The sequence below is a fragment of the Myxine glutinosa genome, chromosome 8 (genome assembly GCF_964187855.1).
Source record: "Myxine glutinosa chromosome 8, kmMyxGlut1.1, whole genome shotgun sequence".
NCBI lineage: Eukaryota > Metazoa > Chordata > Myxini > Myxiniformes > Myxinidae > Myxine > Myxine glutinosa.
In genome coordinates, this window is record NC_136268.1 from 31935461 (window position 1) to 31952528 (window position 17068).

General features: G+C 48.6%; 1 protein-coding gene across 1 annotated transcript; it reads right to left on the minus strand.

The window, feature by feature from the left end:
• Positions 1-1255: 1255 nt before the first annotated feature.
• Positions 1256-6272, minus strand: LOC137432383 (aspartate beta-hydroxylase domain-containing protein 2). The gene is made up of 5 exons (XM_068124273.2): positions 5832-6272; positions 4165-4458; positions 1961-2342; positions 1775-1888; positions 1256-1552 (listed from the first exon to the last, which is right to left on the minus strand). Exons 1-5 carry the CDS (start codon positions 6270-6272, stop codon positions 1449-1451), a joined length of 1335 nt encoding a protein of 444 aa, XP_067980374.2. The 3' UTR covers positions 1256-1448.
• Between the last annotated feature and the right edge of the window lie 10796 nt (positions 6273-17068).

A 17068-nucleotide genomic window follows, 5' to 3' on the forward strand; every position in this document is an offset into this window, starting at 1 on the left:
TTCAGTTGTTTTGACTGATATGTCCAGGAATTCTAAGGAATGTACCTTTTCTTGTCGCTGTCTGGAGTGGATGGTTTGATTACTGATCCATAGTGTGACTTGTTGAAGTCCTCGCACCTCCTGGAAATTCAGTGGTCAGAACTGATGAAAAATGGTTAAAATGAGGAAGTTGCTGGGACTTGTGAAAATGTTCATTGTATCAACATTTGGGAAAGGTCCAACAATGGCCGGTTTTGTTACGAAGTGTCAAAGGTGCCATTTCTCAATTTCCTCATGGTCTCGCCCTGCGCAGCGCATCAAACGATTTGCACAGCACTACACGCAACTGGGTTTGTTTTTAAATATTAAATTTCATCCAATCTTTATTTGTACAGGTATATACGTTTCATCCAGTCTTCGTTATTTGTACAGGTGTATATACGCAGACTGGAGTTGGCAAACAACCTGATTGCCAACAGCATCAGCAGAGATCACATTGATAATGCTGGTGGCTGAGACAGTCATGTCTGAGGAGCTGTTAACCCAGCGGGGGAGACAGCAGTATCGTCCCCATCGCAAATAAAAGGGAGGAAGAGGAACCTTCCTGAAGGAGGTTGAGGTTCTGAGAAAAAAGAAACAGCAGCAGTGATATTGACTTTCTGATGAAGGATTCTAATCAATAAATCATCTGGAAAAGTAGAGCGTCTGCAGAGTTTTAGCCATTTGTCTAAGCTTGGTCAACAAAGAAAAGCAAAACATGTTGGTCGAAGAGGTTAAACAGTTGAAATAAAAAAAAACATTTCTTGGCCAATGTTTGAATATATGCTCGCAGGAACGAGTACCTGGCCTTGCCCGGTGATCTAATCCTGTTTGCATTTTGAAGAAATCAATTGGTTTTTCTTTTCTGTATTGGAAGAGGAAGTCGAGTACTTGTCCGGTGTTTCAATTCATTCATTCATTCATTCATTCATATTGGTGCTTAAAACACTCCCTGGCACCCATTGCTGAACCTCAAAGTTTGACGAAGACTCATTCAGCCATCTCTGAGAAAAATGATAGACAGACAAGCACCTCTTGTCGTATCGATGAAGTGTAAATGTTAAATGGGAAGCATCTTTTGTGTTACATCCAGACACTGATGAAATTTCAACTCTGACTTGTTGATTAAATTGGAAGCAGTTGCGCATTTTAGGCCAGCCTCTGAATTAGGCCTTTGGGGTGTCATATTACATATTTACATTACAAGATGAAACAGCTTTGTTGTAATTTTCTTTTTATCTGATAATGTGGTCAGAGCAACACGATTTATCATCAGTACAACGAAACAACTTGGAAACCTCATGGTAATAACATTGACTTTTCTCATGGAGAACTTGGAAAACACAGACCTTTTTCATAAGGAATGTCGGCATTGAACGGCGAATACCGTGTGGGAAAGGGGGGCAAAGCGAGGGGTGTGGATGATTACTTCATGGGGCAAAGAGGAAGTCGAGTACTTGTCTCTCTGTTGGTGCCACATTGGGATGCCAAAGGTCCACAATGAATATGATCAGGAGGCCTGAGTCAGGTGAACCTGTGAGTAGAAAAGACCAGCGAAAAAAACGACAACTTTGGATCCGCACGTTGAGGTCTGGAAAATAGTTCACCACCGTGGTGTTCAGGTATTGAAGCTTTTTACCTTAATCATGAAATGATGCACACAATTGCTTTGATACTGTATATGCAGTAATAATTAACCTCTGCTTCCAAATGGATGGAAATGCCATATTAATCAAAGCAGATATCAAATACGCACCATCATGGCAAATGGTGTGGAGGAATGAATCGTCAAAGAGGAGACAACGTCCGCGACTCCAGCTCTGTGGCTCGCCTCCGACCACCAGCTCACAGTTGGATGGTACGCGTAGTCCTACGCAGGGGCGGAGAAAAAGCAGTTCACACCTGCTCTTTCCTCAATTTACCCCGTGCTACTTCAACTCACCCAAATGGCACCGCAGGCGCGTGTTGGACATTCCGTGCCTTGGCCCGGATCGCTGTCCTGGCTCGAGCACTATAAACCCAGCTCCCCCGAACTCGTTTCCCCCAACAAATGTCCGCAATCCCCCCACAACCCTAGCAGAGATGGGGCACCGGCGGCAATTGTTCACGATCATTTTTCCTCGCCAGACCAAAGGAAACAAAGCTAGGCCAAAACCACACTGCTCTGGTTGCGACGCTCCATCCTCGTTGCCATTTTCCCGGGATTCTCCCGCGACATGATGGAGCGTTGGTCGTTGGGTAACAGATGGTACGGGACGCCAGCCCCCTGATGGACAACCCCTGGTGAGACCATGACTGATGGTGTCGAATTCAGACAGAATGAGCTGGAGAGACGGCAGGTAGAAAACAGGTGTTAAGACTTTTGTATGGATGGTACACAAGTGATAATTTCGTTGTTTCAACTGGTTTTTCAATTACCTTTTAATCCACGGCCTACCTGGCATTCTCATCTGAGTACCACCTCATGATGGGATCTCAAAAGCAAATCTCTACAAAAACGAATTGTCCCCCTTAATGTTGTGATTTATAAAAATCCACGATTAATATTTGTACAAGGTCCAAGAGCCATCACTATAAATAAATATTGTTACATTATTCCCAATGAATGGAAAATCATATCTTACTATAATTCACCAAATGTCTGTCTGTCTGTCCGTCCGTTCCCAGGTACCACAAAAACGGCTGAAGCGATCGCAACGAAATTTTGGGTGGGTAATCCTGGGACCCCCTGGAGTAAAATAGGCTATATAGTTTTTCCAATTTCAGCTTTGGTCTCCAGCATTTTGAGGGTTGGACTCCCGCATAACGTTATTGTCCCGGGTACCGCAAAAACGGCTGCACCGATCGCAACGATTTCCTGGAACCCCTGCAGTAAAATCCTACGATAATTCACCAAAAGAACAGGACATGAAAATTAAAAACGGCTGAACAGTATTTCATGAACATTTCATTGCGGAATTGAGGAAAATCCTGATGAATTACGAACCTGCCGCGAATGCGGAAGTGGACAGATTACGGCAATGAGCTGGTTTGATAATATCCCAATACAACCGTCATTCAAAACAGTATTTTGTTAAAGTATCAATTGATGATTGGAATTGAGTGAATACAATTACGATTTTGAATTCGTAATTGTATTCACACAACCGTACGGAACTTCACATCAGGATTTAAATATTTGTTTATGTCACGAACGTTGTTAAAAGTTTATTTTTTATATTAATGCTATTTAATTTGTGATTGGAGTTATGCTGTTTGGAATGAAAAAAGAGATATCGAGTTCAAGTGAATGATGAAATGCAGTGACGGTTTCAACTTTCTAAACGTGAAATTCGTGGATCGCCACATGCAGATTCGCTACGGACCCACGATCGATGTTTCTATTCGTGAACGTACCCGTTTGTTTGCGAACGGGTACGTTTTTCATGGAAGTCCTTCACGAACTTGCTGTCCATGTCTGACGTGCGACTGAATGTGCTACAGGAATGTGGAATTTATTAGTTTCATCCTTTAGCATTTGCCGTTTCTGCATTGCCTGTTTGCTTCTGGCCTCCCACTCGTGCATAGCACAGGTATCTCACGTTATCAAAATGCAAATTCATTACCCCCGTGCACATAGCAGAAAACAGGCTTCACCAATTACTCCACTCCATCGGTCTATTTCTATGATCGACTTCCTTCTTCCGAAGGAAGCTGCAGGTTAGCAGTACTTTGGCTAAATTGTATGCTGTCTCGACCAATCAAATTTGCCCGTGCGTCTGAGAGCGGAATAACGGCAAGATTCAGACAAAATGGCGGCACCTAGAGGTGCAACGACAGAGCTGACCGTCCAAACGATGTTTGTTTAAGTGCATTCTTTTTTCTCAAAGATCATTCCAATATCATCAGTTTCTCTGAGAAGATTTGGCAGATGGTTCAGATCTGGATTTATTTGTTTGACCTGTCTGCTTCGCACGGTTTACCTGCATCACGCCCGTTATTCAAAGTTCACGAACAAGGCCAATATATATCGTGCCCGAAAATGCACAGCAAGAGTTCAAAAGACCCGATGGCCTTTTTGTGAAGACCGTGAACCAGTAGGTTTATGAATTTTAGTTTTCAAGGTAACAAGTTTGGTGTGTGTGGAATTGTACTTTTTCTTCTCACCTGGTAACACCGTTCCAACCTCTCCACATCCAGTTTCTGTGCATCCCTTGGAAAGAATGGTGCTGAAGGAAGGTCAGGCAGGTGGAACGTAGATCCCCTTTGGAGTGGAATCGCAGGCTGAACGTCCGATTTGAAACCCAACAGGCCAGGTTTAAATCCCAAACCTCCAGATCCAGGTGCGATGGACCCTCCGAGGACCCGTCCTCCACCGTACCCTTCTTTGCAACCTCTGGATGGCCGGACCGCTTTGTGGATTCGTCCAAGGCCGGACCATGAGTTTCGTTTGGCATAGGTCTGAGGTTTGGATTGGGATTTGAGGAAGAGATCAGACTCGAAAAATTTATATTGATCAAAGTTTTGTTTCGAAGGTCGCAATAAATTGGCAAAAATAAATGAAGACCATCAATCACCATTACAGGATCAGCATATTTAAACACCGACATTGACACGGTTTTGAAAATCAAAGCCTTCGGTCAATTTTAAAACGAAACGTTTTTGACTTCAAACTTCAGAGCTAAACCAAGGGAGGTCGAGGTAATATGTTCCCAATTTCAGCAACGTCCGTGTCCGCATTCTTGTTTGATTAAGAAAATCCTCGAATTCACGTTGGTGTCCGTCCGTCTGCCCCAAATGTGTTGGCTTGGATATCTCAATGGCTATACATCAAAAGTAGCTGAAACTTGGAATATGCATCGACCAATAGGTCTCGTTAATGGCTTTCGAAACGAATTCAAAATGTGCGCTCATTAAGCAGGTTGCGTGTGGGGGGAGGGGGGGTGGACCACTGCGAGTCGGTGGACCACTTCGAGTCGGTGCACCACTACGAGTCGGTGGACCACTTAGCTGGTGGACCACTGTGAGCTGGTGGACCACTTCGAGTCGGTGCACCACTGCGAGTCGGTGGACCACTGCGAGTCGGTGCACCACTGCGAGTCGGTGGACCACTTCGAGTCGGTCCACCACTGCGAGTCGGTGCACCACTGCGAGTCGGTGCACCACTGCGAGTCGGTGGACCACTTCGAGTCGGTGCACCACTGCGAGTCGGTGCACCACTGCGAGTCGGTGGACCACTGCGAGTCGGTGGACCACTGTGAGCCGGTGGACCACTGTGAGCCGGTGGACCACTGTGAGCCGGTGGACCACTTCGAGTCGGTGGACCACTTCGAGTCGGTGGACCACTTCGAGTCGGTGGACCACTGCGAGTCAGTGGGTGTAGGGTGGGGTTTTGGATTTTGACTTCGAGTCGGTGGACCACTGCGAGTCGGTGCACCACTGCGAGTCGGTGGGTGTAGGGTGGGGTTTTGGATTTTGACTTCGAGTCGGTGGACCACTGCGAGTCGGTGGGTGTACGGTGGGGTTTTGGATTTTGACTTCGAGTCGGTGGACCACTGCGAGTCGGTGGACCACTGCGAGTCGGTGAACCACTGTGAGCTGGTGGACCAGTGAGCTGGTGGGCCACTTCGAGTCGGTGGACCACTGCGAGTCGGTGAAGCACTTCGAGATCCTCCCCTCCCCCTTTCCTCCCTTCCCCCTTTCCTCCCTTTCCATTCGCCCCCAGCTTCTCTTCCATCCCGTTCTTCCAACCCGATCCCCTCCCCTTATCCTTGCCTGCATTTGTATGCTGACAATTAAATACACCATAAAATGTAAATGACGATCTGTCTCACCTGTAAACTTCTATACAACCTTCTCCGGAGGTATGCTTCATCCTCCGCACGTCCTCCTCCGTCTTCTTCCTCTTCCCCAGCACGCCCTCCCACGAGCCCAACTCCCCGACCCCCACCTTGCCCGGACCCTGGGATCATCACCTTCCGGCCGTCTCCGATTCTCACCCTGTCCATACCCCCGGCTCTGTCCCCGCTCTCTCCTCGCGCTCTTCTGCCCCCGAAGCCGGTGGTCCTCCCACCCAGGTGGTAGCAGTAACACAGGAAGAAGAAGAGCGCCACGACCCAAGATCCGCGGGGGAAGTAGCAGCTCAGGAATGACAACCACCCGGAGATGGGAGAGGGGATGACGGAAGACCAAGCGAAGGACAACAGCAGGGAGAACATCGCGCACCAATTGGACTCCGGGTAGCATCTGGTCGTGAATATGAAATGTGACGTCATGACGTCATGAGAATAACACGGAATGGGAGGAGCCCCGTTTCCGCGGGAGAAATCTGCAGTCAATGCGGGTTCGGTTGTCATAACAACGTCAATCCTTGGAGCACGTCACAGATTTATATTTTTCTTATTTTCATGTTTGTTTCAAGGCCAATTCGTTGGCCATTTATTTATTACATACGCAAGTTTGGCAGAATTGCATGGACCACCCTCCGTCGTGCGAAGTCCTTCCTTGGCACTTCTGAGCTCCTCACCACATACAAGGCTTTCATCCGCAGCTCAATGGAATACTGCTCTCCCCTCTGGGCTGGTGCTCCTGCCTCACACCTAGCTCGTCTTCACGCTGTTGAAACCAAAGCTTTCAGAATCATTGGAATCTCCCGCGATGAAGCTAACTCCAAGAGCCTTTCACTTACTCACCGCAGGCAGGTTGGTGGTCTTTCCGTCTTCTACCGACTCCTCTCCGGCCTTGCTCCCCCAGCTCTCTCTGGGCTCTGTCCCCCTAATATTCTTACAGGTCGCACAAGATCTGCCTGCAACCCTCTTATGGTAGTCCGGCAGCTAAGCTAAATATAGCATAACAATCGTGCATTTTGTGAGGGAAGCACCAAATTTGGCACACTAGTAGACTATCACACTATGAAAAGATCTGGATATTGGGCCATCTCAGATTCAGAGATTTGATTTTTGCAAGATTTGCAGATTTTGCAGATTTGCAAGCTGAGATTGCAACGCCAGGGACGGCCGACTACTTCCTGCGAGCTGCCCACGTCACCGGCACAGGAAGAGCTCATCAAATCACTGCAGTGGCACTGCACATCCTGCAACACCGTGCGTATGAACGCCACTGTATAACATGCTGATGATGCAGAAGACCTGCCTGAGTTCGAAGACTGGTGTCACCAGATAGGAGAAGACATTCCCAACTTTCAGTACTGGGCAACTGTGCTGGAACTAGAGATGTTGGTCCTGGTCTACGTGCGTTCTCTGCGGCAGGCTTCATTCACGATGTACATTGATGCCCTGACGGAACTGGTCCCATGGTTCCATGCCTTAGACCACACACACTATGCCAGGTGGGTCCCCGTTCACCTGAGGGGCATGGTCGCACTCCCAATGAAGCACCCAGATGTAGCCAGAGAATTCAGGGCTGGCAACTTCACTGTACAGAAGACGAAGAAGGTGTTCTCTTCGATCCCAATCGAATCGAAATCTTGCAAAAATCAAATCTCTGAATCTGAGATGGCCCAATATCCAGATCTTTTCATAATATTGTTGTGGATATGAGAATGGTTTGTTTTTTTGTTGTTGTAGTGTAAATTGTTGTAAAATATCGCCCTCCTTACTCCAGTGTTGTATAAAGGTCAAAGGGCGTTCCCGTAGTTAGTTCCATAAAGCATACATGAAGGACACCGTAATATCCCTGTTCAGTAGCTTATTTCCTTATTATGTGTATTAGGGTAAGGCCTTGTCTTCCATTAAGATGACACTCCATTGCACCAAGTGAAATAAGATAGATTCCCTTTCATTCCCAATTCCCACTCCCAAAACTTCTACTGCCAACTACAATAGCCGCCATTAAGCATGTGCTCAGCTTGGGGAAGAAGGGCGTGCCCGCCCATCGTCATCAAGGGTGGAGTCAGAGGGCCTGTGCCCACCAATCAGGGCCAAAGCGATCTCACCGAGGGGCGTGTCCTGAAGGCCGGCGGCTTGATCGCCTGAGGCGCTATAAAAGCGCGCGCGCAAGAACCGAGTGTGTGGTTGGACCAAAAGGGAGACGTGAAAAGAGAAGTGGTTGGACCAAGCGAGAGACGTGCAAAGTGTGGTTGAACTAAGTGGAGTTGAGTTGCGTTGAGTACGAGAAGAGTTGAGTTGAGTACGAGAAGAGTTGAGTTGAGTACGAGGGGAGTTGAGTTGAGTTAAGAAGAGTTGAGTAAGGGATCCCTAAAAGAGCAGCTCCAGCCACCGCAAGTTCAGTCACAGCAGCTTCAGCCACAGCAGCAGCAGCCACAGCAGCTTCAGCCACAGCAGCTCGGGGGCCTTGACGGCAGTTTTTGAGCAGGGCCGCGAAGGAACGGCGGCTGCTAAACACGCCGATCGGAAGAGGAACGGCGGCTGTTAAACGCGCCGATCGAGAAAGGGCGGCGGCTGCTAATCCCAGACCCGACCGTGCTGCGGGTCCAGCTGAACCTTCCTCCCCCTCCAGCCATCCACCTCCTGCCATTCCTATCATCAGTCCCCGCGTGAGTCTGTCTTTTGTTTGTTCTGTCCTGGGGTTAATTAAGACTGTAGGTAAGCTAATAATTGCACTGTGTCTCTGATTCTTCTGTATATTATTTTATTATCCTTCCTTCTCCTTGGTTACTTTGAGCGTGTAAATAATAAATCCTGTTACTCTTCTGTACGTCTTCTTCTTCTTCCTCTTTACATTCGGTCGCTTTAGAGGTTTCCAAATTGAATACCTGTGGCGCGATTTCGGCCAACGTCCAGGAATCAGGTTAGTCGGGGTAACTGTTCGGCCGCGGTGCCATCCGCTCAGCAAAACAACATCTTATCCGCGGTCCGTAACAATTGGTAGTCAGGAGTTGGGATTCGAACCTGGGACTAAATTTATTTAGCCCAAATTTTGGGACACCAATTGTACTATTGGCCGTAACAATTTGTGTCGGGAGTGTCGGATTCGGACCTGAAGCGCTTAGCGCGCTCAAATTACGAGTGGCCCAAAATTGTATTTTATAAAAATCCTAAATTTGAAAGTCGCGCCATGGACAATCAAGGCGATCGGATGCCGGTGGGAGAGATAGACGGGGTAGAATCGACCCAGGACCTCGGGGAAATGTATGTGGAGGAAAGGGAGGAGGAGAACAATGGCAATGTGGTTGAGGGGGTTTCAGGCGCGCAAAATGGCGCCCTCGCGCACGAGGCTTCAGGCGCGCAAAATGGCGCCTCGCACATGGCTACGGCGGCCGCACCCGCTGTACAAGTGGGAGGGATGGCCCAAATGCAGGCCCTCATGGAGCAATTTATGGCGCAAATGCAGGCGTGCCTCAACCTGCAGAGGGACGAGACGAGGGCTCAGAGTGAGCAATTGGGAGCAATGAGGGATGAAGCGAGGGGTACCGGTGAATGGTTAGACAATAAATTTGAGGGGTTAGACAACGGGATAAAAGAGGTGAAAAATGGGTTAGAGGGGTTAGAAAACAAGATGGAAAACAAATTGCGGGAAATAGGGGAGCAATCCGCCCGAGAAATTAAACAAATGGGAGAGCAGATAGAGGAGGTGAAAATCGGGTTAGAAAGTAAATTGGATGCTCAGAGGGATGAATTGGGACAGATGAGGGTGGCATCTACAAAAGAGATGGAGGAGATGAAGGAGGAGATACGACGAGGTGTAAGCGAGGAGGTCTCGGGAGTATGCGAGGAGGTAAAGCGAGGTGAGAAGCGTATGGAGAAAGAGGTGAGAAATGGAACGGCTACGTTAAAAGGGGGCAAAGGAGCACTAGTTTTATGGGGTTTGGCAGTGAAAACTAGCCCGGGAGGGTTAGGATATAATGATAGGGATCTAGAGAAGATGACCTGAGGTAACGTTAAGATTAGGTAGTGACAATGATACCTGTAGTGGGGACGCAGGTAGGTTAGTTTGGATGATAATGACGTGGTATGTGCTTAGTTTAAAGGGAGGACGGGGAGCACTAAGTTAGCAGGGCAACAGGTAGTTCAGATGATGCCGTGTGAGTGTTGGAGGTGTATTCAAGTGTATTGAGCAGGGTATGAGTAAATGATTGTGAGTTGTAGTGTGATTGCACAGGTGTGCAACTGAACAGGTGGATGGAGCAGTGTATGAGTGAGAGAAGGTGATTGTGCGTTGTGTTGACCAAATGGTCCAGGAAGGAAGGAGGGTGCAGGTGGCACCAGGTGTGATTGCACAGGTGTGCAACTACAGGTGAATGGAGAACAGGTGTATGGAATAAATGGTAGTGTGGAATATATGGAGTATTGGAATGGATGGTCGTGGAGTGAGTATGGAGGAAACTGTGGAGTGGAGTGGATGGTGCGAAGGCGTGGATGGGGGAAAGGAGGATGGACCCCATCACGAATACCCGGGGAGGGTAGTGTAAGTGTTAGGTAGAGGGTACAGGTAAATTGTGGTTGGATATTGGCATCTGTGGTGCGAGGTGAAAGAATGGTATTTGGATGGGTGCATTAGTGTTGTGGAAATGGCTGGGCGTGTAGCCTGTTAGTGTGTGTAGTTGGTTTGGGCACTCCACCACTGTGAGGATGTCGGCCAGGTGAGGCCGCAGGTGGGCTCTGGGAGCCGGTAGAGTTGTTGTGGATGGGGCCCGAGGATCCGGAGGACGGACCCGGGTAGCCCAGTGCCAGAGGGCACCAAGGGGTGACAGAGCCAGGAGGGGCCTTCCCCAATTAGATAGGTTAGGGTGAGGAGCTAGGTAAGCTCGGGTGGCAACTGCAGTGGTGGAGGTGTGCAGGTGGGTAGGCCTGCTGGGAGAGCTACACGCCCCAGTCCTGAAATTGTGCAAGGGCACAGGGAGTTGCATCGGGGGAGTGAGACCCCAAATTGAGAAGCACCACAGTTTGGTCAATGGGAATTTGGTTCTTAAAACCGCATAGAGTAAGATGGCCAATGGTTTGGCAGGGAAAGACCCCGGGTAGTGTAAAGTGTGTTAATGTCATTTAGAAAGTAGTTAGGATGAAAATCTCCTCGCACCATCTACATCCACGCACCTGGGATGACGTACCTCCACACCATGCCAGGTTATTTTATTTTTATTGATGCAAATGTTTGGAATGTGAGACGCATCATGACGTGGGTGTGACATTGTGCTTGATGTTCCATCTCTTCCTCCTTATGAGGATTGATGATGAATTGGGTGATGGCAAATTTTGGATAGAGGGATTGTGGAGACAAATTTGGTATAGGGGGAAGATGTGACGGTAGCGACGGATTTGTAAATGTGTAGATTGTTGTACATATGGGGTAAGGGCAAGGGTAGTGTAGGTGACAGGGGGGGTGACGTACGGTAGGGACGAGCTTTCTCACTTCGCTCTCCGTACGCACTTCACCTTGCATTGCCTTATTGATGTGTACCCTTGTGACCTTAACCCTCGCTCATCTGTCTTTTCCCCCCTTGTCTCCCACATGAAGACTGTGCGCCACTGGGCGCCGAGGGGAGCATGCGTGAGTCTGCCATTGTGCGCCCGGAACTCCCAGAACCAGCTGTCTGCATCGATGCACCACATTATGGACCACATGTCTGTGGCTGAGCACCACTTATGGACCCCATGGGTTGGGGCATGGCCCCTCTGCTGGAACCGGCCATGAAGGCCCGAAATCTTGCTGGCGGACCTTGGCCACAGGGCACCGATGCCCCACAGGTGAACCACACTAGTCGGCCCCCTGTGGGCCATAAATAAAATAAAAATGGACACGTTGGGTGCATTTTATTGTAATACAAATAGGCCGCCAGCAAAGAAAATGACAACACCTGGAAGATAGTAATAGCCAGCAGAGGGAGCCGAAGAGCAAGAGACCACCTGCAGGGTTAGGGGTTGTCGGTTTATTTTATTCATGAACAGTGATGACTGTGCACCGATTGGTGCTTGAGGGTGTATTGGTGCGTTTTGGGGTGCTTTCATGGTGCATTGATGCAGAGCAGACTGTCTCCCCCCCCCCCCCCCCAGAAAGAACAATCACAGGTCCTGGGTTAGTTTTGTAAATAAAGTAACGTCACTGTAAATAATGCTCCCCACCGTCAATGTATAGTTTGAAGACCATTCCGCAATTCGGTTAGCTGTGGGCGTGAGTGTTAGGTAGGGTGCAATGGAGCAGCGGGACATATTTATTTATGTTTTAAAACTGTCGCACTCAGGGTCAGGTTAAATGTAGAGGGAACTACACCTACGTGCCACACTAAAAGTTAAAGTTATAGGCCCGGGACGTGCCTAAGAGGAGGAGGGTGCAGTGTTGTGGATATGAGAATGGTTTGTTTTTTTGTTGTTGTAGTGTAAATTGTTGTAAAATATCGCCCTCCTTACTCCAGTGTTGTATAAAGGTCAAAGGGCGTTCCCGTAGTTAGTTCCATAAAGCATACATGAAGGACACCGTAATATCCCTGTTCAGTAGCTTATTTCCTTATTATGTGTATTAGGGTAAGGCCTTGTCTTCCATTAAGATGACACTCCATTGCACCAAGTGAAATAAGATAGATTCCCTTTCATTCCCCATTCCCACTCCCAAAACCTCTACTGCCAACTACAATAGCCGCCATTAAGCATGTGCTCAGCTCGGGGAAGAAGGGCGTGCCCGCCCATCATCATCAAGCGTGGAGTCAGAGGGCCTGTGCCCACCAATCAGGGCCGAAGCGAGCTCACCGAGGGGTGTGTCCTGAAGGCCGGCGGCTTGATCGCCTGAGGCGCTATAAAAGCATGCGCGCAAGAACCGAGTGTGTGGTTGGACCAAAAGGGAGACGTGAAAAGAGAAGTGGTTGGACCAAGCGAGAGATGTGCAAAGTGTGGTTGAACTAAGTGGAGTTGAGTTGAGTACGAGAAGAGTTGAGTTGAGTACGAGAAGAGTTGAGTTGAGTACGAGAAGAGTTGAGTTGAGTACGAGGGGAGTTGAGTTGAGTTGAGTTAAGAAGAGTTGAGTAAGGGATCCCTAAAAGAGCAGCTCCAGCCACCGCAAGTTCAGCCACAGCAGCTTCAGCCACAGCAGCTCGAGGGCCTTGACGGCAGTTTTTGAGCAGGGCCGCGAAGGAACGGCGGCTGCTAAACGTGCCGATCGGAAGAGAAACGGCGGCTGTTAAACGCGCCGATCGAGAAAGGGCGGCGGCTGCTAATCCCCGACCCGACCGTGCTGCGGGTCCAGCTGAACCATCCTCCCCCTCCAGCCATCCACCTCCTGCCATTCCTATCATCAGTCCCCGCATGAGTCTGTCTTTTGTTTGTTCTGTCCTGGGGTTAATTAAGACTGTAGGTAAGCTAATAATTGCACTGTGTCTCTGATTCTTCTGTATATAATTTTATTATCCTTCCTTCTCCTTGGTTACTTTGAGCGTGTAAATAATAAATCCTGTTACTCTTCTGTACGTCTTCTTCTTCTTCCTCTTTACATTCGGTCGCTTTAGAGGTTCCAAATTGAATACCTGTGGCGCGATTTTGGCCAACGTCCAGGAATCGGGTTAGTCGGGGTAACTGTTCGGCCGCGGTGCCATCCGCTCGGCAAAACAACATCTTATCCGCGGTCCGTAACAATATGATAGTCTACTAGTGTGCCAAATTTGGTGCTTTCCTCACAAAATGCACAATTGTTATACGAAGTTGCCCCACTATGGTGAAACTTCCAAAATCAAGACTCTCTGCTCACCTTCACTCCTTCATTCCTATTTTCTCCCCGCATCTCGAACAAACTCCCTCACTCTCTTCAATCCCACTCCTCCCTCCAGGTCTTTAAAACAGCTGTTCACCACCATCTCTTATCTTCCCCAATCCAAAACCTTGATCTTTTCTGGCCTCGCTAATTTCACCCCAAATCCACTTTTTTGAAATACCAACTTCTTTCCTGGAAGTTCTTGGTGTCCTTGTGTTTTATACTTCTCACCCTCCCCCCCCCCCTTCCCACGCCTCCTCCCCCCAAGCCCTCTCCCTCCCACAGATCTCCCGATGTCCCTGCTCTCAAATGTTGTTTGTGTGCTTCCCCTTCTCTCCCCATCTTGTCTACCGCTCCCTCTTTTTATATATTTTGTTTGTCTGTTTGATTTGTTTGTGTGATAAATGTTAGCTCTTTCACGAAGAAAAGTGGGAAGAGTAGAAAAGCGGGAGGGCCGACGGGAGGTGGGAGAAATATGTTGAAGGCAGCAGGAAGTGGGGTGTGAAGAGAATGACAGAGATCTGTAATCTGGTGGTGAAAGAAGGCCACAATCCAGTGGATTGGGAACTGAGTACCCTCGTCCCTCTATACAAGGGGAAAGGTGACCCTCTACAGTGTGGCTCGTGTCGAGCGATAAAGTTATTGGAGCATGGAATGAAGGTATTGGAAAGGGTGTTGGAGAGGAGGATAAGGAACAAAGTGAAGATCGACGAAATGCAGTTTGGATTCATGCCAGGAAGAGGAACGACAGACGCGCTTTTCATTGTGAGGCAGTTGCAGGAGAAGTACGTGGAGAAGAGGAAGAAGTTGTTTCTTGGGTTTGTTGATCTGGAGAAAGCATTCGATAGGGTTCCATGCAAAGTATTGACATGGGTATTGAGGAAGTTAGGAGTGGAGGAATGGTTGATCAGAGTAGTGATGGCAATGTACAAAAGAGCACGCACAGCTGTAAGGACGAAGGACGGGAACAGTGGTGAGTTTGAGGTGAAGGTGGGAGTGCATCAGGGGTCGGTACTATGTCCACTACTATTTGTAGCTGTGATGGAGGTGCTGACTCGGAACGTAAAGGAGGGTTTACCGTGGGAGTTGTTGTATGCAGATGATCTGGTGTTGATTGCGGAAAGTATGGATGGACTGAAGGAGAAGATGAACAAGTGGAAGAAATGTATGGAGACAAAAGGTCTGAAGGTGAATATCGGAAAGACGAAGGTGATGGCAAGTGGTAAAGCATGTGGTGAGGTGGAAAGAACTGGGAAGTGGCCCTGTGCTGTGTGCAGGAAGGGTGTCGGAGTGAACTCCATTCAATGTACAATGTGCGCTGAGTGGGTTCATAAAAAATGTAGTGGTCTGAGAGGGTCATTAACCAGTGTGGCAGCTACATTCAAGTGTAAGGTGTGCACAGAGGGAGCTGCAGATGGAGGAAATGTTGAGTTGGATCTTGGAGATGGCGTGAAGCTGGAAGGTGTGAAAACATTTTGCTACCTCGGAGACATGCTGAATGGAGAAGCTGGATCAGACTCGGCAACGGTTGCTAGAGTGAGATGTGCATGGAAGAAGTTTCGGGAACTGAGTGGCGTGCTGATGAGGAAGGGAGTATCGTTGAAGCTGAAGGGAAAGGTGTATGCTGCATGTGTGAGAAGTGTTATGATTTATGGGAGCGAGACATGGGTAATGAACGTAGAGCAGCAACGAAGGCTGGAAAGGGTGGAAATACGAATGGTTCGATGGATGTGCGGAGTATCGTTGAGAGAGAGGAAGTCAAATGATAAATTGCGAAAGATGATGGGAATAGAGCCTGTGATTGATGCTGTGAAGAGGAACAGGTTGAGATGGTTTGGTCATGTGTTGAGGAAGGATGAAAGTGACTGGTTGAGAAGAGTGATGGAAATGAATGTAGAAGGAAGTAGAGGATGGGGAAGAGGACGGGGAAGACTTTTTTTTTTTTTTTTTTTTTTGTATACAAGATCGAGGCTCGTGAAAGAGCGAACATTAATCACACAGAAAGACAAACAGACACACAAAACAAATAACATCGGGAGCGGTAGACAAGATGGGGAGAGAGGGGGAAGGACACAAACACAACATTTGAGAGCAGGGACCGAGAGACATGGAGACATCGAGAGAACTGTGGGAGGGAGAGGGCTTTGGGGGGGAGGCATGGGAAGGGGGGGGGGGGGGGTGGGAGAGGTATAAAACATATGGACACTGCCAAGACTTCCAGGAAAGAAGTTGGAATTTCAAACAAGGTGGATCTGGGGTGAATTAGTGGGGGTAGAAAAGATCAAGGTTTTGGATGGGGGAAGATAAGAGATGGTGGTGAACAGCTGTTTTGAAGACCTGGAGGGAGGAGTGTGATTGAAGTGAGTGTGGGAGTTTGTTCCAGAGGCGGGAGAAAAGAGGAATGAAAGAGTGAAGGTGAGCAGAGAGCCGAGATTTCGGCAGTTTAACCATCAGAGGGTGGCTGGCAGATCTTGTGCGACCTGTAGGAATATTTGGGGGACAGAGCACAGAGAGAGCTGGGGGAGCAAGGCCGGAGAGGAGTCGGTAGAAGACAGAAAGACCACCTACCTGCCTGCGGTGAGTGAGTGAAAGGCCCTCAGAGATAGCTTCATCGCGGGAGATTCCAATGATTCTGAAAGCTTTGGATTCAACAGCGTGAAGCCGAGCCAAGTGTGAGGCAGGAGCACCAGCCCATAGGGGAGAACAGTATTCCATTGAGCTGAGGATGAAAGCCTTGTATGTGGTGAGGAGCTCAGGTGTGCCTAGGAAGGACTTCGCACGACGGAGGATGCCCAGTCAGCGACTGGCTTTGGAGGCCAGCTTGGAAATGTGGTTTTCCCAAGAAAGATCATGGCAGATGGTGAGACCCAAAAGCTTGAGCGACAGAACTTCTTGGAGAGGATTGTTGAGAAAGTAGATGGGAGGGTTGTCCAGTCGATCTTTTCGGAGAGACATAGTAAGAGTGTGAGATTTGTCAGGATTGAAAGACATGTTCCACATGTTTGACCAGTCTGTGATTTTGTCCAGGTCTTCAGAGAGTGAGGAGGCTGCAGACTGCCGATCTGAGGGAAGAGGATTGGAGCGGCAGAGAGTGGAGTCATCAGCAAAGAGATACAGAGGATTTTCCAGAGAGTCGGAGAGATCATTGATAAAGACCAGAAAAAGCACAGGGCCCAGCACACTGCCTTGGGGAACTCCAGCCTGAACGGGAAGGGGAGATGAGAGAAATCCATTCAGGGCCACACGTTGACTACGACCAGAGAGGAAGTCCGCAAGCCATGCATGGAGATTTCCATGGATACCATAGGAGGAGAGTTTGGTGAGCAGAGCTGGGTGCCAGACCGTATCGAAGGCACGTGATATGTCAAGGGAGACAGCTCTGATTTCCTGTTTGGCATTGAGGACCTCCATCCAT

Excerpts from the sequence above, each read along its gene's own strand:
- LOC137432383 (XM_068124273.2), bottom strand. The coding sequence starts at position 6,272 with ATGACGTCACATTTCATATTCACGACCAGATGCTACCCGGAGTCCAAT. Across the intron at positions 4,459-5,831 it reads GGTTGTATAGAAGTTTACAG|ACCTATGCCAAACGAAACTC; the intron begins GTGAGACAGATC and ends TCCAAACCTCAG. Across the intron at positions 2,343-4,164 it reads GGTTGGAACGGTGTTACCAG|CTCATTCTGTCTGAATTCGA; the intron begins GTGAGAAGAAAA and ends CCGTCTCTCCAG.